At 44.1% G+C, this 25,509-nt stretch overlaps 1 protein-coding gene across 1 annotated transcript in view; it reads right to left on the bottom strand.

Annotated features, from left to right (window-relative positions):
• Positions 1–164: 164 nt before the first annotated feature.
• RHOJ (ras homolog family member J) overlaps positions 165–25,509 on the bottom strand; it is an 84,409-nt gene continuing 59,064 nt past the window's right edge. The window contains exons 2-5 of the mRNA XM_042943446.1: positions 24,286–24,344; positions 13,425–13,589; positions 11,009–11,104; positions 165–1,162 (exon numbers count right to left, since the gene is read on the bottom strand). Coding sequence (XP_042799380.1) covers positions 1,016–1,162; positions 11,009–11,104; positions 13,425–13,589; positions 24,286–24,344 — 467 coding nt within the window. The 3' untranslated portion in view covers positions 165–1,015. The remainder of the gene's footprint in view (positions 1,163–11,008; positions 11,105–13,424; positions 13,590–24,285; positions 24,345–25,509) is intronic.

The following is a 25,509-nucleotide window of genomic DNA, read 5'->3' as shown; positions in this document are numbered from 1 at the left end:
TCATTGGGCATGGGAGTAAGTGTGAATTCAAGGGAGGAAACAGGTCTGCCATGGGGAAGGGAGGGAGCAGGAAAGTTCATTTTGCTGAATAAAGAATATTTTAAAAGACTTTTAAAAGGTCTGTATATTCCCCCCCGGTCAGTTTGATTGAAAAGCAGAGAAACTACTTTCTTAAACACAGTTCATTTGTAGCTTGCCACAATATAAATATGGAAAAAAAATAACGCTACCCATCAGCAAAAGCATTTCCAGGGTGAATCTTTGGCAAAAATGTGGACCCACAACAATTCAACCGGGTTCAAAAATCTTGGCTTTGTAAATTTCCAAAAGTTTAAACATTTTCTTGTTTTCTTCTTACAGTCAGGCAGGCATTCAGAGGTACATATTGGTTCTAATAGCTTTGGTAGAAATAGGCTGAATATGGAAATGCATATAAAATACATTGTCTTTAGGCTAACTTGGTATGGATTTGTAAGGCCTGAGTAAATTGGTATATTAGTAAATTTCTTAGAACAATACAAATAAATGCAAGACACAAAGGGGGAACAACAGATTCAGGAGGAAGGGTTAGTATGGTATTCCCGTGTTTTGTAGAAGACACCGGGTAAGGCCACTAATATAGGAACCAAGTTCCTTTTTTTTTTTTTTTTTTTTTTTTGGTGATGATTTTCCATCAGCTTCACGTTCATGGGTGGGGGTGGGGGGGATGCAAAATGCAACATGGTCTTTGCCTTTGTTTTCAGCATGGTCAGCAGCGGCACTGGCTGAAATCCGGGCTCCGCATTCTCCGATTTGGAGATTTGGATGCTTCTGGCTGGTAGAGAGGACGGGCAGGTGGCTCACGAGTGTGCTGCTGTGCTCCTGGAGGGCCGGAGGGGGCGGGGGGGTGTGTGTTCCTGGCGTGCAAGGGCAAGCCTTCGTGCTTGCGAAGGGACTTCCTCTCTGGTCGTGCCCTCCTTCGTGGTTTGAGCTTGGTCTCACCCTTGGATGCGGGTGGGGCAGGTCCCCAGCAGCCTCAGAGAACTGAACAGCAGCTGTGACACTCGCAGCAGCGTTTCTTCTTTTTCTTGGGGTGGAAAATGGTGAGGATTGCTTCATCAAAAACTGCTTTGAGACCTTTCTGAGTTAGGGCCGAGCACTCCAGGTAGCACTGCGCTCCGATCTTAAACACAAAAAGAGAGAAACGCGTGAGGGGGAAAGGAGAGAGAACAGCAGAGTGGTTTCAGCCCCCTGCCCTGCCAAGTGCTACCGCTCCTGGTCCCACAGACGGCCGGGGGTTGGGTTGGATTTTTTTTTTTTTTCTCTTTTACATTTCCATTTGCATCGGCTATTCTAATTTTTGTATTTTTTACTTTCTGGTATTAGCAATAAATGGCCATGGATTGCCTTTGGTAAGCAGCAAGTTCTGAAAGTGATCCGTAACCACTCATCCTGAATGTAAGAATACGACAAATGTACAAATTGAGAGAGGATTCAAAGCCAGTGATATGGTTTAAATATACTTTGTGAACAACAGGGCTACATGATGTTGTTTTTAGCACCCTTTCGTATGCATGCAGAATGTGTAAATCTGGTACAAGTGAAATGTATCTCCTTCTGTATGTGAGAAGGCAGTGTCAGCTTGGTTGGTAAAGCACATAGGAAGAGTGGGGGATGAGGTTTGCTAGGTCATTCTCCAGTAACATGCACTGCCGATGAGGTCTCTCTCAGCAAAGTAATATCCAATTGATATTATTATTATTTGGTTTTAACATACTCATTTTTAAAATTTTTATTTATTTTTGAGAGAGACAGACAGAACACAAGCCGGGGAGGGCCAGACAGAGAGGGGAACACAGAATCCGAAGCAGGCTCCAGGCTCTGAGCTGTGAGCACAGAGTCTGACACGTGGCTCGAACCCACAAACCATGAGATCACGACCTAAGCTGAAGTCGGACGCTCAACCGACTGAGCCACCCAGGAGCCCCAGGTTTAACATACTTTAAAGGCATACTTTAAGGAGCTGAAAAACCCAAAACATGTACAAATAAAAATCATAAAATACATTTACTGACAAAGACACCCTCCTAGTTGGTATACATTCTATGTGTATTTAAGTGATTAAATATTTTGTTCTTGCTTAGGGCTTTATTTCGAAGCTGTTGATGATTTCATACTGTGGTGTATTTGGCAATCACAAAATCTCTTTGAGAAATACAGAAATTCAGTCCAGAACTATAGCTTCTTATTTAAAAAATAGCAAGCCAGAGGGAGGCCTGCTTGGCTCGGTTGGTTAAATGTCCAACTCCTGATATCGGCTCAGGTCGTGATCTCCCCAGATGGGGCTCCGTGCTGAGTGCGGAGAACTGCTTGGGATTCTCTCTCTCCCTCTTCCTCTCTGCCCCTCTCCTGCCTGCTCTCTCTGTCTCTCAAAATAAATAAACTTAAAAAAAAAAAGAGAAAAACTGAAGAATTAAAGCAGATGCGGAAGAGGATAGTCGGATGATGGTGAGCCCCTGGAAACCATAGCAGATACGTGACTAAATCAGGATAGCAAAATTACATGCCTATTCCAGTAGCTTACGTTAATAAGGAAGGCAGGGCTGGTGCCAGACCATAGGGAGAGGTAAGGAATGCAGTGAGCTGTGAAGCACACACCCCCTCTAGAGCTGGCAGTCTTACTCAGTTTTAGACCACTGTTGCCACGGTTCACTCACTGGTGCCCATCTTTGTATTTTTCAAGATGAGATGGACTTTTGAAAAAAAATTCTTTTAAATCTTTATTTTTGAGATAGAGAGACAGAGTGCGAGCAGGGGAAGGGCAGAGAGGGGAGGGAGACACAGAATCCGAAGCAGGCTCCAGGCTCTGAGCTGTCAGCACAGAGCCCGACGTGGGGCTTGAACCCACGAGAGTGAGTTCGTGACCTGAGTCGAAGTTGCATGCTTAACCGACGGAACCACCCAGGTGCCCCAAGATGAGTTGGACTTTTGGATTTTTAGTTAATAATTACCAACTTAAAAAAATGCTCTGTGGGCCAACCAAGGCAGGAATGTGGGATTTCTTTGTCAGCGACCAGTCATCTTGCAACTTGTGGAATAAAGGAATTTGTGGTTTAGCTTAGGATAGAGTGGGAACAGCCCCAGAAGGTAAAATGAACTGTTTAAGGGCACCCAGCCAGAAAGTGGAAGAACTGGACTAGAATCTGGGTCTCTTGGTGTGTGTTCTTTTCTTTGTTCCGCGATGATCATCCTTATCCCTCAACTCTGCAGGAAGTTGCTCAAGTCGACGATTAGCCCACATACATGAAAACCACGCATGAAGTAAAGTTTTTCTGGCTGTGTCCGGATATAATGCACTTTTTTCCCCCTATAAAGAATAGATACTGTATGAGCTAAAGGAAAATACCCAAAGAAAAGATGTTGGCTATTCAAAACCTATTTTGTGGGTTCATTTTAAGGTTTGCCCTTTGGATTAAAGAATGGCTTTTGGAATCATTAAAACCAGTTGGATGCAAAAGAGGGATGAAAAGTAGAGAACATTTTCTTAATAATGTCATGAAATATCTGTTACATTTTGGGATTGTGGCCAGTGCTTGATATGAACATGTGAAATGCACCTCACTCTAGTGAAGATGTCAACTGAATGGCTGCTTGCAACGTGCTAGTCCTTCTCTGTCATCCTGAAAAAATATACAGAGCGTGCTGTGGGGCCGTTCTACCTGGAATACCTCCCTGCTAAGATCACGAGCCTCACTTGATCCTGGAAATCATGGGAGACCTGGGCTCAGCTCACACATGGGGTTCTGGGCCCTCTGATCCTGCAAGATGGGCAGGGGCATTCGATCCCCCTCCTTCACCTCCCAGAGTGCAGCTGACAGCATGGCAGGGCTTGCCTTTTGAAGGTGGAGGAAGAGCCCACACTTGTCTGTCCTAGTTCAGATATTTCGGAAGATAGTGAAACAGTAGATCAAGACATTATTGGGTAGCCGTGTTAATACAACATGGTTTTGGACTGATAGTCCCAGGAAAAGTAGCAAACAGGGTGTGATTTGGGAAGAATGTGTGAGAAACAGAACTCAAGTTAAGAGGTGAGTGTTTCGTGGGGCGCCTGGGTGGCTCAGTAGGTTAAGCATCCGACTCTGGTTCAGTTCAGGTCATGATCTCATAGTTTCGTGGGTTTGAGCCCCATGTCCGGTTCCGCGGTGGCAGCACAGAGTTTGCTTGGGATTCTCTCTCCTCTCTCTCTGCTCCTCCCCGGCTCACGGTGTCTCTCTCTCTCAAATAAATGAATAAACTTAAAGAAAAAAGAGGTGAGTATTTTGTTAACCATGTATCAGTGGTCTGAGGGTCAGAGAGAAGAATTCGCAGAAGAAGGTACAGCCATGTTAGAGAAATGGCTAAAAAGAAACCACCTCATTTATGACCTCAACAATGTGAAATGCAAAACTGTCCCAAAGAAGCATGACTTTCCTTACAGTTTCATCTACCCCTTGGAACAAAGTGACCTACACAGCCAAATATTTAGAACAATCTGTAAGAACGCAGGATTTGTGGATCCTTGTTTAGATCCACATGTTATCTGTGATGTGCTTTGCCAAAACGATTTATTTTCCAGAAAAAAAATAGAGATTGAGGAATGTAAACTGAGAGAACACTTTCCTAATAGCTTTATAATAGCTCAAATTTATCATCCCAAGGCTGGGAAATTTATCAGACGTGCACAGAACATACAAGAGTCCGACAAGAAGAAATTAAACAAACCAACAGACAAACAAAACCCACGGTGACCAATCAAGTGAAAGAAAACCAACTACTTCTTCCAGGTTGTCTTTGTGGAGGTGGGACATGTTACACAGTAAGATAGAGCATACCCTGAAAGAGTAAAGACCATGAAGTCTTCCCGGCTGTAGACGCACCTGAGAGGCACACAAATTTAACAACAATTAGAGTTTCCTGAGCAAACCTCAGGTGTCACTGGGTCACTAAATCGTTGTAAGAACTTTGCAAGGTAGGTCTGTCACCTCGTTTGCAGTTCAGAAAAGTGATGCTAGAGACGATAAGTTACTTCCGTAAGGTCATGCAACTAAAGAAGTGTTAGAGGTTTGAATCGGTCTGTCCCCTGAGCCAGAGTCTTAACACTCTGTGGGGATGACGCTAGCAAAAAAAAAAAGAAATGTGTCCGAAAGAGTAAAACTAATGAACAAACAGAGACGTTGATTTGGATGCAGTGAAGGTGGTAAGAGAGGAAAGAAAGAAAAAGTAAGCCATTTCCTCTAAATGGAGAGGGGAGCAAATACTAATGGAATATACACAGTAAGGTGGTATCTAAAGAACCAGCTAATAACAGAGAAGTTCTCTATTTCTTACTTAAGAATTAGGAGAGGTACAGGCAACACGAAAGCCAAGAAAAAAAAAAAGGAACCTAGTGACTTGTGAGAGAAATTTTATCGTAACAAGTTGCTGAAAGAGGCAAAATGTTTCTAGGCTGGATGGATTTGCAGCTGATTTTTTTAAAAGACTATAAGGCAGAGATTGCCAACTCAAGGGTGGATAGATAATGTAGTGCACTGCTTCAGTGAAGGTTAGTATGGAGGGGTGGGGATTGTGAAAAACTGAAGGATACATCCCTTGTCTGAAAGACTGTTTAAACGTTGCAGTTGATGAGGAAATGCTAGCCTTGTGTTGCCAGAGCTTTTGGGGTGTGTGTGTGTGTGTGTGTGTGTGTTTAAGAAGTCAGAAATGTGTATCTTTATGTAAAGTGTCCATTGTTCAGTGTTGCCCTCTAAATCACATTAAAAACACACATGTGTGGGAATGCAAGCTGGTGCAGCCACTCTGGAAAACAGTATGGAGGTTCCTCGAAAAACTAAAAATAGAACTACCCTATGACCCAGCAATTGCACTAGTAGGTATTTACCCAAGGGATACAGGTATGCTGTTTCTAAGGGGCACATACACCCCAATGTTTATAGCAGCACTATCGACAATAGCCAAAGTTTGGAAAGAGCTCAAATGTCCATCGATGGATGAATGGGTAAAGAAGATGGGGTATATATACACAATGGAGTATTACTCGGCAATCAAAAAGAATGAGATTTTGCCATTTGCAACTACGTGGATGGAACTGGAGGGTATTATGCTAAGCGAAATTAGTCAGAGGAAGACAAAAATCATATGACTTCACTCATAGGAGGACTTTAAGAGACAAAACAGATGAACATAAGGGAATGGAAACAAAAATAATCTAAAAACAGGGAGGGGGACAAAACAGAAGAGACTCATAAATATGGAGAACAAACTGAGGGTTACGGGAGGGGTTGTGGGAGGCGGGATGGGCTAAATGGGTAAGGGGCATTAAGGAATCTGCTCCTGAAATCATTGTTGCACTAGATGCTAACTAATTTGGATATAAATTAAAAATAAAAAAAAAAAAACAAAAACAAAAAACTACACATGTGGACTGATCAAAGCATTTGTGGGTGACATTTGGTTCATCACTTGCCAATATAGTCCCTATGCTTTTTAAAAAAAGTTTATTTATTTATATTGAGAGAGAGAGAGACAGAGCGAGAGAGCGAGCATGGGAGGGACAGAGAGACAGGGAGAGAGAGAATCCCAAGCAGGCTCCATGCTTTCAGTACAGAGTCTAAGGTAGGGTTCGATCCCATGAACAGTGAGATGACCTGAGCTGAAATCAAGAGTTGGATGCTTAACTGACTGAGCCACCCAGGTGCCCCTGTACTCCCTATGCTTTAAAGGACACCTTTTGCAGGTACTAATTTCTCTATCTGGAAGTTTTTCCTCCCTCGTCCCTAAGTTTGTCCCCCTGATAAACTTGCCTTTATCCCTCATACTTGGCTCAGATGTCAATTGCTTCAAGAAATTGTCTCTGAGTCCTCCTTCCCCGAATGTGTCCATCACTCCCTGCTCTCTGCTACCTCAGTACTAAAAGTATTCTTGGGGCGCCTGGGTGGCTCAGTCAGTTAAGCATCCGACTTCGGCTCAGGTCATGATCTCATGGTCCGTGAGTTCGAGCCCCGCGTCGGGCTCTGGGCTGACGACTCAGAGCCTGGAGCCTGTTTCCGATTCTGTGTCTCCCTCTCTCTGTGACCCTCCCCTGTTCATGCTCTGTCTCTCTCTGTCTCAAAAATAAATAAACGTTAAAAAAAAAATTAAAAGTATTCATTCAGGTGACGTGCCGTTGTCTGCAGTCACCCTCTTCTTCTGGCCTAAGGGCCCCTTGAGGCAAGGAGCTGTCTCTCCTTCATTTCTGTGACCCAGAGCCCAGTCGTGGAGTGACCGATTTTCAAAGACCGTGAGAGAAGGAAGAAACAGCCAGCACACAAAACAAGGAGGGTAACAGTGACTTTTGCAGTCTGTAGGCAGGAATGCAAGACTCCAGTTGATTAAGACGACTGAACATTGGGGCACTTGGGTGGCTCAGTCGGTTAAGCTTCTGACTTCAGCTCAGGCCATGATCTCACAGTTTGTGAGTTCAAGCCTCACATCGGGCTCTGTGCTGACAGCTTGGAGCCTGGAAACTGCTTCAGATTCTGGGTCTCCCTTTCTCTCTGACCCTCCCCAACTCACACTCTGTTTGTCTCTGTCTGTAAAGTACATAGACTTTTTTTTTTTTTTTTTTAAAGATGACTAAACATTGATTCCAGGATTTCTACAGTGATTTGGCTGCTTTAAAAAATTTTTTTAATGTTTATTTATTTATTTTTTATTTATTTTTAATGTTTATTTATTTTTGCAGAGAGAGAGAGACAAAGACAGAGACAGAGTATGAGCGGGGGAGGGGCAGAGAGAGAGGGAGACACAGGATCTGAAGCAGGCTCCAGGTTCAGCACAGAGCCTGACACGGGGTTCGAACTCACGCAAGATCATGACCTGAACCAGAGTCGGATGCTTAACCGACTGAGCCATCCAGGCACCCCAGCAATTTTGCCGCTTTAAACCCACTGGTGCATACATGTTACAAAGCCAGCAGGAAACGGGTACCAAGACAAAGAGTGAGGAAGGCGCGGGGTGAAAAAGATAGCAGAAGAAGGCGAAAAAGAGGCCAAAGGCTGAAAAAAGGGAAAATGGCAAAGCGTTTTTCAAGACATACCTTAGGAAGTCTGAACTTAGAAAATCATGGTCAGGTTGAATCAGATGGAATTGGGAAAGCGAATGCCCAGTGAATTATAATCTTAGAGCTCAAGCGCAGCAGGGTGGCTGGCGCATGTGAGGTGTTCAGTGAGTTATTGACAAGTGCGGCCAGCAGTAGTGTGGACATGCGCCCATGAGGAAGCTGGCTGGGGATGAACAAATGCAATAATGACAAGGAGAGGGAGGATAAAACAAGTAGAGGCGTAACGATGAATATTTATTACCATTGGATGCAAAAATATTTATGTAAATGTGGTAGACTTTTGACAAGTGTAAAGAATGGTAACTATGTATGGTATGAAAGTGGCCTTTGAAAATAAAACTCCCTTTGCGGCCAAAGAGAGATGACAGAAGAAAAATGCTCTGGAAATGGAAAGGTACTGACCCAAAGGAATTGAATATGAAAGACCTGAACTTGCAAAGCACTTGAACTATGGGGAGAAGATGCACATTAAAGTACAGGGCTTCAGTGTATAGAAAAGAAGCCCCAAGACTCCAGGTTTCTTTACAGACTACAGGAGGGGAGCAGAGGAACATGTTGGTTAAAGCAGCGTCATACCCCAGCTCTGCTGCTTTCTAGCAGTGTGACCTCAGCCTCTCTGAGCCTCAGTTTCCTCTAGGAAAGTGGAAATAATAATAGACACACCTCGGGGGGTTGCTGTGAGAATTAATTAAGACATGGCATGTGAAGCGCTTGGCAGAAAGCCTGGCACACTGCAATCGCTCCGTAAATGCTAGCTGTTATTATAAACTACTTGACAGGAAAGTCAGGGAGCAGAGAGACTTAAAGCATCTCTATAATTACATGAATTGTGATGAAACAAGTTAAACTCTTGCTTGGATTTCTTCTAAATTGGGTTTCATAAGCTAAACACGATTCTCTCTGTATCCGAGAGCAGTTGCTAGGAGAAACTGGCAAAAGGCAATAAAGTGGTGAACTCAGCCATTGTTCCTAAAATAAGTACGAGACGAGATGGGAGGCTTTGGACTGACTTCTTTTCAGAGGGAAAAACAATTTCCTAAATGAGAAGTCAGGCTAGGACACGGACAACATGATGGTGGAGATAGGACGGAAGCAGGGGAAGTGGAAACCAAGTTCATGCAGAAAGCTGGTGCGGAGCCTCTGGGACCTGCTCGTGAAAAACGGATAGCTGGGAATCACATACGATTGCTTTCGTGGCTTGATGTTTATGTATCTTTAGTGAGACAAGTGAAGCTGAATGTTTGAGGAATAGGTAGAAGAACCTCCAGACATGTACCCATTTTACAGAAGGCAAGATAAATGGTTGGAGGAGACAGTTTACATCATGGTCGGGAACACAGCGGTGACATCCACAGATCTGGATTAGAGTTGCTTGTGTCATTATCAGCTGTGTGAATCCAACATTTTCATCTCCCTAAGACTCTGTTTCCTTGCCTGTACGATGAGACAAACACTATCTGCTTCAGCGGGTTACCATGAGGCTGAAATGAGACAGAGCGCCTGTAAAGGGCTTAGTATCCCAAGAACTCGATGAATGGCTCATACTAGTAGTTGTAAAATGACATTCACAGAAGTAGGAAGTGTTGTCTCAAGTACTTGTGAAATATACTCATGTATTGTGTCCATATAAACATAATTCTACTTAGTCCATTTCTATTCGAGTGTATCCCTTAGTTTTGGTGCCTATAAGAAAATTTCCAGAAGAGAAACACACACATTTTTATTTATGAAGAATTTGTACATAATATTTTTCTTGGCCAGTTTAAAAGGGTGACTCCTATTCTGCCCAGGGCATGCAGTTTTGCAGGGTTAGTTACTTTAGGAAGTAAAAGAGGGGCGCCTGGGTGGCTCAGTCGGGTAAGAGTCTGACTTCGGCTCAGGTCATGATCTCACAGTTTGTGAATCGAGCCTGATGCTGGGCTCTGGGCTCACAGTGTGGAGCCTGCTTTGGATTCTTGCCGTCTCCTCTCTCTCTATCCCTCCCCTGCTTGCACTTTTGCTCTCTCTCAGAAACAAATAAAAGAAACAAACAAAAAATAATACTGGTTTAAAAAAAAAAGAAAGTAGAAGCAATTTCTGAAACTTCTAGTCTGGATGTATGGGTTTGTGACTATCAATGAGGAAGTGACTCAGGTTATGGAAATACGATTTAAAAGCCTCCTCTTGCATAAAACACCTCCTCTAGTGTCCATTTTAGTGTCTGTTTTTGCACACATCTTGGTGGTCATTGGGAGACAGAGATTTGGTCTAAAAAATTTCCCCATCAAAATCACCATTCGTGTTAAGCTCTCAAGAATGCAGAAAGGTCTGTGATGACAGTTTCAGCTGTGAGTTAGTTGCTATTATCTGTTCTTAGCCACTTGGAGTCTCCAACTAGTTATCTTCTTTCTGGTCCACGTGAGTGCTCTAGATGCTGTTTGTGAGATAATCCGGCCGCTCTAAGTGGCTATTCATTATATGGTGAGAAATATTCAACAAATATAACCCTGCCAGATGCTAATCTAAGTTTTCCCCAAGAAAATCACTAAATACCTTTTATGGGGTCATTTAAATAAATTACATTGATAATAAGTAGTGAGATGAGTCCCTTTATTCACACTAAATACAGAACTGGATATTCTAAATGTTGCTAAATCAAATGACAAGTGCTTCAGCAGTTGAAATTCACCAAGTTTTTTCCTAAAAGAAAAACAGACAATGGTGGCTGGGAAGACGCCAACCAAATGGTCCCTTCCAGTGTCACTAGAACAGAGGGGACAGTATGAAGCAGACAGAGGATCCTTGAACACACTGCACTTTAAAGCAAAAGTCCACGTAGCTCACTCATTCCAAACCATGCACCAAATTCTTCCGTCAGCATATATTTCAAATTAAATCCAAATCTGACTGTACCGCTTTTGCAAGCTTCACACCGTGCTCGTAAGTGAGAGGTTTCTCTTTCATATACAGCAAACGGGCCAAGGTTTTGGGGTCATCGCGGAGATCAATCTGGCAAAACAAACAAACAAACAAACAAACAAAAACAAAAGAAAACACCCACGCATGATAAGCTTACTTATTTTTTCAGGCTAAGTAGATATTTTAAACCGTGATATGGTAGAGATTCTCCCCACCACCACTTTACATCTATGAAGTTGCCGACTGACTTTTCTTTAAGGAGGTGCATACATACACATGCCCATATTACATCGAAAAAATAAAGGGATTTCTTTGTAAATGTCAACATCAGGTTTTCCATGTGCTTTCTTCTCCAAAAGCAATTCCCTCGGGGGCTAGACTCACTCTAATAATTCTGTGGTTGTTTCAGGCGTTTTTGAAATTTCCTACTTATTTTTAGATCCCACTTACAGGATATTACAATGATTGATCAGTCTTATTACCTTGCAGTGATGCCTCATTTGATCCCAAATTATATTACTCATTTCTTAATAGTCTATTTCCTGGCTCTGAATACATCTTTGTCTTCACCCTCACGGGGATAAAGATTTGTCTCCTATGAGGATATTTTAAGGAATGTTGATGCAGACTTGGAAGGCATATCCTAAAGAGGAATTTCCAAAGGTCTACCTAAGGAATGAGCATTAATCTTTTCAAAGGTAGAACTACTTTGAAAATAGCCTGTATGTTGGGATTAGTTTTCATAATTTAATTAAATATTTTAGTTGCTTTACAATCTCACTGTGTTGGGGTGTCGGGTGGCTCGGTTGGCTAAGCATGTGACTTTGGCTCAGGTTGTGATCTCACGGTTTCTGAGTTCGAGCCCCACCTCGGGCTCTGCACTGACAGTGTGGAACCTGCTTGGGATTCTCTCTCAGCTCCTCCCCCACTCCCTCTCTGTCTCTCTCTCTCAAAATAAATAAACAAACTTAAAAAGATCTCAATGTGTATGTGAACCTATGCACACATGAATGGGTGTAAATGTGACTTTTAAAGAAAAACCGAAATATTTATACATTAGAGTACCATTTATAAGCACATTGCTCTGCTTTAGCGATCTGTGGGTTTTTTCTTTTTGGTCTATTTATTTATTTAAAAAAAATTTTTTTAATTTATTTTGAGAGAGAGTACATGCTCATGGGGAAGGGGTAGAGAGGGGCAGAGAGAGAGAGAATCCCCATCAGGCTCCGTGCTGTCAGCACAGAGCCCAGTGTGGGGCTCGATCTGACCACGACCTGAGCCAAAACCAAGAGTTGGATGCTAAACCGACTGGGCCACCCTCGTGCCCCTCTTTTTTGGTCTTGATTGTCCAATGTAGTGCCACGAATTACAAAAGAGGCGCAAATCGCACAGAGAGGTTTATGTCCTGTCACATATTTTGGCAGCAGGGATCTGGGCTCTGTCAATATGGTCAAACATTATCATCTGGAATTAGGGTAAAAGCCTGCTTTTAAACAATTCTCTTTCAGAGTAGGAGCATTAACTATACTCTGATTTTTGGATGTGTTAATCTTCTGTCCATATCTTCTCTAGGAAATGCTTTTACTATTTTTAAAAATTTCTCTTTTCAGTCAGAATATAAAAGGAGAAATAGAAAACAGGAACATATGAAACAGATAATAATAAAACCCTTCCATATTATTACATTTCTGTGTCTTTGGATAGTAATTTAGCAAAGAACAAAATCCTTTCAAAATTATAAGAAGTAGGAACAATCTTGAACACATTTGTGCAATTGGCTTACTGTTGGTAATTCAAATTATAGAACTTTATTAGCTTTCAAAACATTTTAAGGTCCTTTACAGCCACAGGTTTGTTTATCTAATACATCTGTTTTTAACTTCTTTCCTAAGATCCAAAAGACCAAGAGGTTTAAAGGGAACAGAGAAGAGTGAATTTCTTTCTCCAGTGGTGTTATGGAGCTCCTGGAGTAATGTGCCCATTTGGACTTTTGGGGTCACTTTGACATCCATACCTATTCTGTGACTTTCAAACAATTGTAGATTTCAGATATAAAAAAAAAAAGACTAGGTAATTAGCGCGATCCACGTCCGCACCTCGTTCCTCTGGCTCAGGACTGGAGAAGGGTGTCTACTTCAAAAAGTACTTTGTTACTTAAAAATAAAGAGCAGAGGGATTAATCTTTAAAGATCACATCAAAACCTCCTTTTCGTGTAAATAGCTCTATTGTTCTTTCGACCACGAGCTAAATAATCATGCAAATCTTAGGCACGGCTACTTCTGGGGTTGATACATGAGACACACTCTTCCCTAGTGTTAGTGAAATAGGCTGTTCAAGAGAAGCCTGGTCTTTCCTTTTTTGCTGCCCTCCTGCCCTGCCCACCACACCTTGCCACCACCCGCCTCTAACCTGGGTCCCTATGAGGACGTAAGGCACGTGAGGCATGCAGTCCTTCAGCTCCGGGACCCATTCCTCCTGGACGTTGTGGTAAGAGGCAGGATTTACGACAGAGAAGCAGATCAAAAACACATCTGTGTTGGGGTAGGAGAGCGGCCTCAGCTGGTTGTAGTCCTCCTGCAGGTAGAGCAAAGAGTTTGTACAGACTCGGGAAGGCGGGCCCTACGTGCTTGAGTGTTCTGGGCAAGACTCCACCACAGCTCCCCGTGACCTGCTCCTGCTCCCACTCTGGGATCTGGTGGTTCCCTATAGACATTGCTAGAAATAAAGGAGCCATCAGTCAGAAAAACACCTTTTGCTGTGTATAGAGATTGTAAATCTCTATACACCCCCCACCCCACACACACACAGTTTTAAAATTAAAATTTATTTATTTATTTTGTGTGAGAGAGAATGCACACGCTCATGTGCGTGTGCACCAGTAGGGGATGAGAGAAGGATAGAGAGAGAGAAGGAGAGAAGAGCAAGAAGGAGAGAGAGAATCCCAAGCAGGCTCCATGCTGTCAGGACAGAGCCTGACACAGGCTCAAACTCACAAACTGTGAGATCATGACCTGAGCCAAATCAAGAGTTAGATGCTTAACTGACTGAGCCACTCAGGTGCCCCGTAAATATCTTCCATTAAGAAAAACTTAGGAAGCAATTTTTTAAGGAGCTTTAGTGAGATAATTTACATACTATAAAGTTCACCCATTTAATGTGTATAATTCAATAAGGATTATTACAGTTCCCCGTTGCCTTGTGCTGTATTGAATGGAGTTGTGTTGTATTGAATGTGGATTTAAATTAGTGTGCAATCGGCTAAGGCACAGCAGTTCTCTTCTTACACAATTTTTAAAAATTCCATGCAAATTTAATTTAGAATAAGCTAGCTGTAAATGTAAAGCAAAGAGTTGCTGCCAAATCAGACGGCACAATTTTGTAGAAATATATTGGGTGAGGGTTGAGAGTTCAGAATTCGGGGTTTCCTGTGAAGTCTACCTAGAGGCCATAGCGTGGCCTAAATAATAAAATACCAGATTGATTCTTCTTTCCCCAGGTTTCAAACCAGAATATGTTCTGGTTGGAGAGTTCTGGCTTACGTAGGTTGTTTATGTATATGCTGTCAGAGCAGAAGAAGATAAAGACAAAGTAAAACATTGGAACATCTCACCTTTGGGAAAGTGTCAGCAAGTAACTTTCACCGTATGTGAAATGTTCTAGGAGGTTCCGAGGTAAATCTGCTATTTCAATATAACGTTTATATTTTCATAGAATTTAGTAACACATAAGCCAAAAGTAATTTTATGTGTGTGTATACTTGATATTACATAAGTATACACTATGTATACCTACATATGTGCACACACCACAATATGACATACTTGTCATACACACCATGGATCGTTCATATATATATGCACACTACGTACATACATAGGGCAACCAAATCTGTATGTTCACACTTACCACATACACATAGGCATGTGCAACATAGCGATTCATTTACTAGGGTCCTGACTCCTCTTCTTAACATGAAAAAACATTATTAGACTCATATATGCTCGTTGCAATTCAAATATGTAATCTCTAATAGTTTTTCCTGTCTTCCTAGAGGAAGCCATGGTTTAACCGTATCCTTTTGAATATTTTATATTTATTTACATATGTAACAGACATGTGTTCATTTTAAAAAAGATAAATTGATTACATAGTTCATATTGTTGTATCCTTTGATTATATGTGTGTGTATATATATATATATATATATATATATATATATATAATGTTTATTTATTTTTGAGGGAGAGTGAGAAAGAGAGTGTGAGCAGGGGAGGGTCAGAGAGAGAGAGGGAGACACAGAATCTGAAGCAGGCTCCAGGCTGAGCTGTCAGCAGAGCCCGACACAGGACTCGAACCCACAAACCATGAGATCATGACCTGATCATGGTTCTGAGCCACCCGGGCGCCCCTTGTGTCCCTTGATTTTTTTAACCTTAATAGGTCATGGATATTTAAAAATATCAACCTTGCTATCTTTCTACTGAGTCTCATGATGTCTTTATAAAAAGGGACTACACATATATATGTACACGTGTGACTAGAAGGAAGTCCTTTAGTGGGTTATGTGGCATCTCTGGTCAATGAGCATGTGCTGATCTCTGATTCTGTTTAGATACTCCAAGTACCCAGCCCACAGGGAATCAGTACACATGGCTGCCGCCATCACTCTTGCTAACACTACTAAAACCTACGCAGAGGTGTTTATTTACTTATTTATTTTTAATGTTTATTTATTTTTGAGAGAGAGACAGAGTGCAAATGGGGGAGAGGCAGAGACGGAGGCCCAGAATCTGAAGCAGGCTCCAGGCTCTGAGCTGTCAGCACAGAGCCCGATGCGGGGCTCGAACTCATGAACCTCGAGATCCTAATGTGAACCGAAGTCGGACGCTTAACCGATTGAGCCACCCCGCCGCTCCTAAGCAAAGATTTTTAGTTACCCAAACAAAATGCAGCATAATATGGCAAGGATGCTGAAAAACCCAAGTCCTAGAAAATAAACTAAAAGGATATAAAAAAATCACGGATCGTGGCTCATTTATCACTTTTCTATTAAAGCAAATAAGTAGGAGCTGGGTGCATTGCTGAATAAACACTGGTCACAGTGGACAGCTGGGCCCGGCCTACTGGCTGCATAGCAGCTGAATTGTGCCCGTGCGTGTGTGTGCGTGTATGTGGTGGTGGTGATGGGGGGGGGGGGGCGGTGACAGGGCAGTGGGGAAGTGGACAGCTCATTTCTTGTCACTCTCCCCTTCTCTTTACACAACGAGCCCTGTAACCAAAACTTCTTGCCCCTGGTCTCTGCACTGCTTTCCTTTCTCTCTGGGGCTTTCTGTTAGAGGGGAGCTGTGAGGCTGACAAGCTAAGAACTCTCCTTCCCAGGCCACAATCTACAGCTGCTCATGGTACCCCACCTGCCCTTTGCCACTTCATCTTCCCATCTGGATTGTGATAAATGGAGCAGGGACCATCCTGGTGTTTGTTTGTTTGTTTTTTTTTTCCTCATGCCCTACTTCTACTCTGTCCACAGCGAACATTCCATAAATGCCGTTGACTGATTGGATGACACCAGGTTCTCCGCAGTGAATTGCCAACGAACACATGGCTTTTCTGTGGGGCATTTATTGCAGGGTTTTCTTTAGAATCACCTGGGGAGCTTTAAGACCATCCTGACACCCTGCTGCCTCTCTCCCCACACTCCGGGACCAATTAAATCACGATTTGTGGAGAGTGGGCCTGGGTAGCTGGGCATTCTGATATAATTGGTTGGAACTGGCATGGAGTTGAGAACAAATGCTTTGCATTATCTTTATCTTCGTCACTGAGGATGGATCAAGGGCTTATTACGAAGGGCCAGGCATTGTTTCAGGCACTTACGTGTCTTGAATCCTCACTAGCACCGGAGACATGGCAGCATCAACATTCATATTTCAGAGAAGAGGAACGTAAGTTCAGAGAAGTTCAGTAGTGAACGAATGTCTCAGAGCTATTAAATACTGGGATGGGCTCTTTAGCCCGAATCCAGCTCCAGCTCTTCATTGTGACCCCATTATTTGTTTCAGCTCAGAATGTTAAGCAGCAGATTAATCATTTTTTTTTTTTTAAATTCAGTTATCTGGATATCTTAATACGGATATATATCTTGGCCCAGGAATCTAAGAAATGTTGGACCTTCGGATATAGGATCTATTTCATGGCCTGCACTTGCTAGAAATTACCAGCAGATGGCAGCAGACACTGTATATTTAAACCCTCAACGCCAACCGACAAAATTGCATGTTCAGAAGGGTCACTACTGGATCAGGTAGGAACAAATAACTGGTGGTCTGAAAGGATCATGTTTATCTGATTTTTTACCCAGAAGCCATCAAAGGAATTCTGCTTACATTCTGGAAAAGTTAGGAAGACCAGGGTTTGCCTGTGGGACTGTGGGTGGGCATGGGAGAGGAGTTTGGGTGTTTTTGATCATTTACCCTCCTGGCAGGGTAGCCAAGGCCCTCAGCTGAGTGACTTCTGACCTTCGCCTTTAGTGGGCTTTATCTTGCTCTGTATTCTGGATATCTCTCCTGTGGAAAGCTTAGTCCAGCTGTGTAACTCTGGGGTGCCAGGGTGGCTTAGTTGGCTGAGCATTGACTTTGGCTCAGGTCATGAGTTCGAGCCCCACATCAGGCTCTGCGCTGACCGCTCAGAGCCTGGAGTCTGCTTCAGAGTCTATGTCTACTCAATTTATTTGGAAGTGAGACAGGTGACATTTCTCTTGCTCTTGGTTAGCTCTGTGATAACAGAATACTAGAGAGTATTTAGTTGACTGAATTGGAGGAACACGGATGAGGGCTGCAAGAGCTTTTAGAGATCAGTCAGTGCAGTGGCTCCCAAAGTGTGGCCCCTGACCAGCAGCCGTGGCCTGGGAGCTTGTGAGCAACGCACATTCTCAGGCCTTCCCCAGCCCTCCCGAAGCCAAGGCCCTGGGGAGCGCCTGCACCGTATGTGGTGCAACAAATTGTCCGGGTGAGGCTGTTGCAGCTCAAGTTTCAGAACTGCAGCTTATCATTCCTTCCCTCTCAGCTGATTTTGTGGTTTAAGAAGTGCAACTCTACACAGATTGAGTGATTCAATCAGGGCTACAGAGCAAACACACCTTTGAAGGAGGTTCACACCTGGACCGGCAGGACTCCCGTCGGCCCCCATTTGCCACAGGCTGTGGCGATGAAATGTGGCTGAGGGTTCAGCATTAATAAAGGCAAGTGTCCTCGTGAGATGGAGGGCTGGGTGCTGGGAGGCTGGGGGATTTGAATTTGTATCAGCTGATGAGTTTTTCTCAACAGGGCACATTCCGAGCCTGGGTTGGATGACCACATGTTGGGATGATGGGAAGGGGCTCTGGGAAATGGATCGATGGTCTAGCTGGTATTTCACGCCCCCCATTCTCATGTCGAAGCTGAGAATGGAAGACCAGTCTTGAAGGCTTCTTGAGGAGACAAGGTGTTACTCTAAACTTGCGACTTGAGTGGGGCTCTGGAGGGCTAAAATGGGCAAGGAGGCTGGCTGGCTGGGGGTCTCAGGGGATAGGGAAGGATTTGGGGCAAGGTGGGCTCTTGAGTACTTTCCACCAACTTTACCCCAAAGGCTGGAGACTGGTTTGAAGGCAGATCTGGTGCTCTTGGGTTGGGCAACTATTAAGAAACTACAGTTCAGGGACAGCCTCATCAGATGGCCAGACACCCTCCACATGTGTCTGGAGGAGCCACGTATGATGGCCCAGGTGGGGAGCAAAGTGAAATAGTTTGACCAGTCCTCCTCAGACCTTAGGCACACTCGAGTCGTGTTAATGTACAGCTTCTCATGCAGCAGCAGGTCTGGGGTGAAGGCCACCGATTTATTTCTGACGAGCTTCCAGGTGACGCCGATGTCGCTGGTCCAGGGACCACATGTTGAGGGACAGGAGAGTTGCACTGAGTCTCCCCTAACCCCACCGCAGCCCGCACCCACATTAAATTGGATGTAGAATTCGGCTTCAAAGTCCTCCTGGGCTTAGTGACGTTTATCCCAGATTTTAGCACATGTCTCATTTTCGGATTCTCCCATCAAGTACACTCCTATCTGTCAGGCTTGGTTTGGGAAATGTGGGTAACATCCGGAGGGTGGGAGTGTAGCATAGTACTTAGGAGCATGGGCTAGGGGGACATATTCTTTGGGTTCCAATCCCAGTACTGCCTGTGACTACTCTGTGATGCTGGGTAAGTTCTCTCCGCCTCAGTTTCTTCGCCTGTAAAATGAGGTCACCTGTAAAATGAGGTGCTTGCCCCATAGGGCTGTTTGAGAATAAATGTGTTAGTATGTGTAGACCGCTTACAGCAGTGTCTTGGATGTATTAAGTTCTTTGGTGGTCAAGAGTCCGTCTTGTCAACAACGGCTGTAGTGTCCCTACCCTCATTGGCTCCTGGGGCTGAACCCGAAATTAACTTTTTCTAAACTGAGTAGTAAAGAGACCCAAGTAGTAAAGTAACTTTTTCTAACTGAGTAGTAAAGAGACCCAAGTGCTTGCATACTCCGATTGTACCTCTGAATCGATGTCTCTACGGCTCTATTTTTTTTATAATTTGAGAAGAAATAAGTTTGTGTCCTAAGGTTACTTTTACCAATAACTTGTCACGTGAGCAAACTTCTTTCACATCCTCCAAATTGCACACTTCTAAAACCACGTTAAGATGCATGTGAGCAAGAAGGTTGGGTTGCTTATTGAGGAAAAACATTTGTGTTGAGGCTTTAGGCAAAGCCTAGAGTTTGTTTTAGGCAAACTTTCCATGGAGGATCCATGGAGGATGCCAGATCCTGTGCTCTTGATGGCCCCATTGGGTCAGCCGATAGCAAAAGGGAAGGCTCGTGTCCTTCCAAGTGGACCCTGGGTTGCCATTAATGGACCCCAGCTGTACTTGCCTCCCTGCCTGGCCACTTGCCTCTTTAAGTCCTTGGGGGCCGAGGGGCTTCAGAAATCGGGGCAGGTGAAGACAAGCAGTGTGTAGTCTCAGCTGAGGGAGGGGTGTGGCTGATGGCCTTTCTGTTCCCACACTTCCACGGTCACGGGTGACAGCTGAGCTGCTGGGGGCTGTGATTTCTCCGCATCATCCTGTGCTTGCTGACAAATAGCACTGCATCGTGGGGGGCCTGTGTGCAGAGAACCTGGGGGTTCACCCTGCTGAGAAACGGGGCTCCCGACACCAGGAGATCCTCATTCCTCCCTGGAAGTGCTGCCTTTGAGATATGTCTATCCTGGAGTTGGGTCTGAGAGGCCACAATCTGAGCAGACCTTCACCCACATGGCTCGTGTGCCCACCGAGAGCAGGAGGCAAGATGCCTCACTGCGGTGGCTGGTTCCACTCTATGTGGCCGGCAGCAGGGTGGGAAGATGCCTGGCTCTGAGCCATGACCCGGGACACACCAGTTCGGCATTCCTCAGCTGGCAAATGCCCAGGCTTTGCCGCAGCGTCCCCACCCCGGCACCCTGTCGTCCCCTTAGTCTCTAATGACGCACTCAAAACGGACTGGCCTGCAAGTACGTCATGGAAAAGTTGGCTCTGGGATTCTTTGTAGCTGAGCCAAAGATCTGAGCTCTAGAAATCCGTCCCAGAGATGCTTTCAGTAAGACACTAGTAGGAGCATGGGCCGCACAGCACGACCTGGCGAGACCTAGATAGGTTTGGCTTTATGGGCCTGGCCTTCTTGCCTCTCCGGCGTCAGCTGAGGGGTAACCTGCAGAGTCAGCCTGGGAACAATCCCTCACGTTGCCTCACTTCGTGTTTGGGATTCCACCTAATAGAGGAACTCTTTGTTTTCAAAGGATTCCACTTGAAGTCCCAATATTTGTTTGCTTCAGGGATTCGGGGCGGGAGCTAATTTTAATAGCAGCTGCCATGTGCTGGCCGTGTATGCACGTGGCTTCATTATAGACCGTCTGTGGTGAATGCTTGGCAGGCTCGTGAAGGGCCAGGAGCATGTCCGAGGAGGGCCTGGTGGGGCTGCAGTGGTGTCCGGGGCAGAGTGGACATAGCAATGTGGACGGAGCCGGGTGCGACCGTTTTTGTCTTGGGCTGACTTTGAAGGTAGAAGTACTGAGTTCCTATCACTTTTCCGTTCAGAACCTGTGCCTCTTGAGGTTGTTTTCATCAACGCTGACCCACAGTGAGCTCAAGGCACAGAGGAGGGACACTACTTCTTGGTTTACTCATGTAGGAAAATCGAATGATTCACAGCAAGACAGAACTCTATAGTTGGTTTCAGAGACTTATTTCCTTTTGTGCGGTTCGGGAATGAATCAGTTGGTTTTGAGATCGCCTCTCTTTCTTCTTAGTAACTCTGGCCATATGAGTATGTTTGAATTAGTTAAATGTTCCTTGAGCATGTGACCTCAGCGACATTTGCTAGAATATAACTGAGGATGATGGATTATCCTGCCTGAGGCTGGGAATGGAAATTTGGGGATCATGCTTGTAAGTTAAAGCTGTTACAAAGCCTTATTGGCAGAGTTGTAGGACCATGGGAATCCACTCAGGTTAGGGTTGTTTTCTGCTGTAGCCTCTGAAGGGTGAGGAGCCATGCTTCGACCACCAAAGACTTCCAGAGTCGTGTTTCTCAAATTTTTATTGCATACGGATCATGTGGGGATCTTCTTAAGATGAATTTTCAGATTCAGTAGGCTGGGGGGTGGGGCCTGAGAATCTGCATTTCTAACAAGCTTCCTGGTGATGCCGATGCTGCCGGTGGGTGGGCCGCACTTTGAGTGGCAAGGTTCCAGAACAGTGATTCTGACAATACGGTGTTCCGACCAGCAGCAGCAGCACCAGGAAATCTGTTGGACGTGCAAATTTTTGGGCCCCATTCCAGACCCGTAGAATCAGAAATTCTGAAAGTGGGGCTCAGGGGCTGGGTTTTAACAGGGTTCACAGGTGATTCTGACGTCTGTTCAAGTTTGAAAACCACCATTATCCTGCAAAATGAATTGCACGTCACCCTTTAGTGTAACACACTCCAATATTTAACACTGCTTTACTGCTGGGAGGTCTCCCTTGAGTCTAGCCTCCCATCATTTAGCTTAATTACCCCAGATCTTTTAGGCCTTCTTGAAGTCGTCTATTAAAAGTCCTAAGCATAGAATTTTAGGCCTAGAAGGAACTTTAAGATGTGTCCTGACTCCTTTTCCCCATGCTGCACGCTCCCCTGTGAACCTTGTCCACCTTTTGAGCTTTCAAAGGAGCTGATGGAAAGCATTAGAGTCAAAGTTAAGTTGAAGAGGTATCTACAACCCACTTGTTGTGATATTTTATCAGTGCCCATCACTTCACCTCTGTCGGAGGTTTGGATCATTCTACTTCCTTCAATTTGGAGTTTAAAGATATTTCTATACTGCCTTACAGCTTCAACTCCTATACTCGTGTTATTTAAAATTTTTTTCTAAAAAGGACAGCAGTGGGAAAGAATAATTAAACTCTATAGGCGCTTTTAAACAGTTTTATTGGATTTGAAATTAAACAGAGGCCTGGGGAGGTTGCTCTGGGGACAGTGAATGCACAGAAGCTAACAACTGTCAGGGGTTGCTATAGAAGAGGGGAGCGTGGGGGCACAGGGAGCTTTTCAGAAGGCAAGAGACTTCAGAGTCAGGCAATAATCCTTGCTGCACGGAACTGTTCAAACTAGATTATATTCATAAACTCTGACTACAGGAGTGAAGGGTGTAAACTCCTCTCTCTTTTAGGCTGTGAGTTTCTGATGAATGGGGACAGCCTAATGACTCTACGACTGAACGAAAGTAGGCAAATCCAGTCCAAACAGCAGTGTACCTCTATTGCCAGGAGGCTTTCTGGTGGAGGCACAGTTAAGCAGGAGGTGCCCGGAGACCCTTGTACTTTGACCAGAGGAGCCAAACCAATTTTCCCATTTGGGCATTTGGAGCATCCTTTCCTAGTTGAGTGTCTTGATATTGAGGTGAGAAGTCTCTTTCCCCACCCAGTTCCTGAGAGTAGCTGGCTACAACAGCCATCTACAAACAAAGGGAAACTGGACACTCTTAGGAGTCTTGAGTCTGGTGCAAGATTTTCCAGTTTCCCACTGCCCGGGCCTGCCCAGCATCAGCCTCTGGTGTCCCACAGACATTTATATGTGGTCCTTGCAAATGCACACAGAAATCCCAAAGAGAATTCCATTTATTCTTAGTTTTCCTAGTGGAGAGTTTTCAAGTTGAGCAAAAAGACATATCTCCAGATAATTGTGGGAAAAAGGCCCAGACAAATGCATAACTACAAAGAACAATTAGCAGGAAACTCACAGTGGGAAAGAGCCTGGTCAACGTTCACTCCAAAGGACTTAAGATGTATGAATTTGGACAGACTGAACAACCCGCTGATTTTGACCTAAATAAATGACCCAATGGTAACAAGAGCTCTATCAAAGAAATTGGGCCACGGCCATCAATTGCTTAACCACTTTGCCTCCAACCCATGAATTTATAACATTAGAAACCTTTCAGAGTGGAGTGTGGGGTGTGAGGAAAGAAAGGTAAGGTGGCATTTTCATCTAAGTAGGGCATGTGCTGACTGAATCGGTGTTGAGGGTTCTTTCTAGTCTATGGCCTTACATAATTGGTTGGTTACATTCTCCAACCTGAAGACATCTCTGACAGAGTGAGAATATTTCAAGAATCTCAGAGAATTTAGAGTCAACCTCCAGTTGTGCAGGGGTTGACCCTCACTTCTGGAAACCATTCAGGATCCTGGTTTTTCTTCTTTCCAGCACTTAATCCCTCTCCCATGCTCCACCCCCCACAACCTGCCCACCCCTCATCTCTTTTTGGACCTTTCCACAGCTCGTTAGGCAATTCAAATAATGGCTGGGCAAAGAGTATAGCATGAAAAAAAAATAATGAGCGAAACTAATATGTATAACATTGACTCATTAGTCCTGAATCTGGCATCGGTATGGGCAGGAAGAAATTGAGACTCTTGGCAAATGTGTTATTTTGGTTACTGATAACCGTCAATCAATGAATTGTTACTTGCCTATCAACACCTCGAGTAATGTTTCTTTGAGTTAGTTTTTTTTGTAATTATAAATGTTTTTACGATATGAAGAATGTGCCTTTAGTTTCACTTAGACAGACCATAAATTTGCCCCGAATGATCAGACAAGGTAATATCTGTACTGCTAGTCCCCCTGTGCCTAGCCAAATGGATCATTCTCCCCACTCCCAAACCCCTGATGAATCAAAACAGCAAAAACGTACCTGTCCTGCCGTGTCATACAGTCCGAGCAAATGTTGCTTGCCTCCCACTGTCACAGTCACTAGGGGAGAAGAGAAGAGGAGAGTCCATAAATGTGAGCTTCCATCAGGAGGCTTCACATGTCTCCATGCCAACATCTTCCTGGGCGGCAAGGATAAGCATATGCCTCACCCATGTATATTCTAAACCAAGCCGACAGCATGATTTGCAAGTGAAAGGCAACCTTGGCCTGCAGTGAGAGCAGATGAGCTCAGCCAAGTCCAAATTTCTGAAGTGAGATGAATATCACTTGTGCCACTAGGACACTCTGTAGGCTACTCATTGATCCCCATTAGGTCCTGGAATATCAAGATCCTGCAGCAAAAGGATGATGGACGCTTTCTTGGGTAGGGTATTTTTTCCTTTTTTTTTTTTTTTGTTGGAGCCACCTTTCAGGATACAGAATTGTGTAAGCAACTTCTCCGTTTGAACTCTCTCTGCTTCTGTCTGTCCCTGAAATATTGATTAAGCCACGAAAGCACAGAATAGTAGCCCACTGACATAGTTTAGAGTCTATAAGGCAAAGCTAATAATGAAACGAGAAGGGCTTCACCTTCATTTTAAAAAGTTTTTTTTGGTTTGTTTTGTTTTTAAGTTGAATAGTCCAGTGCGTTAGCCCAACTGATTACGATTTTGAACCTTAGTTGCCAGAGGAGATGTTGCACGGGTTCGCTTTCACATACCTAAAGGGTGCATATAGAGGGAAAAGTGGGCAGTTTGATATACCCAGCAGGTTCACTGCCTTGCCAAGCAATTGTGGCCAAAAGTGAGAAGTGATATAGGGACACCCACTACTCTGTACATGTCTGGAAATGAAATAAACTCTCATCTTGAAACTCAACTCAGATTGAACACATGCAATGCAAAAGTAATACAATTCTCATGATGAATGAAAAGAGCCAATTTAAATTCCAGCCCCTCCCCCCTCCATCCCCCCCCCCCCCCCCCCCCCCCCCGTTTAATCTCTTTTTAGAAAAAGAAAGTAAAGTATGTGGGAGAATGTGATTTTTTCCCCCTACTTGATCAAAAAATGTGCAAATGCAGGGAAAGATGATTTTTGGCTCCTTCTACCCTTAGCTGTATAGGAAAGACAGACAGACTGCATAGCAACCTTTATCACTGTATCTCCTATAGAGGCCGGCCAGATTCTCCAGTCTGCTCAGTTGCTGATTCTGTTATGCTGTTAC

This window comes from Panthera leo, chromosome B3 (assembly GCF_018350215.1).
Source record: "Panthera leo isolate Ple1 chromosome B3, P.leo_Ple1_pat1.1, whole genome shotgun sequence".
Taxonomy (NCBI): Eukaryota; Metazoa; Chordata; class Mammalia; order Carnivora; family Felidae; genus Panthera; species Panthera leo.
The sequence above is the reverse complement of the archived record's forward strand: the minus strand, read 5'-3'. Positions and strand labels throughout refer to the sequence as shown.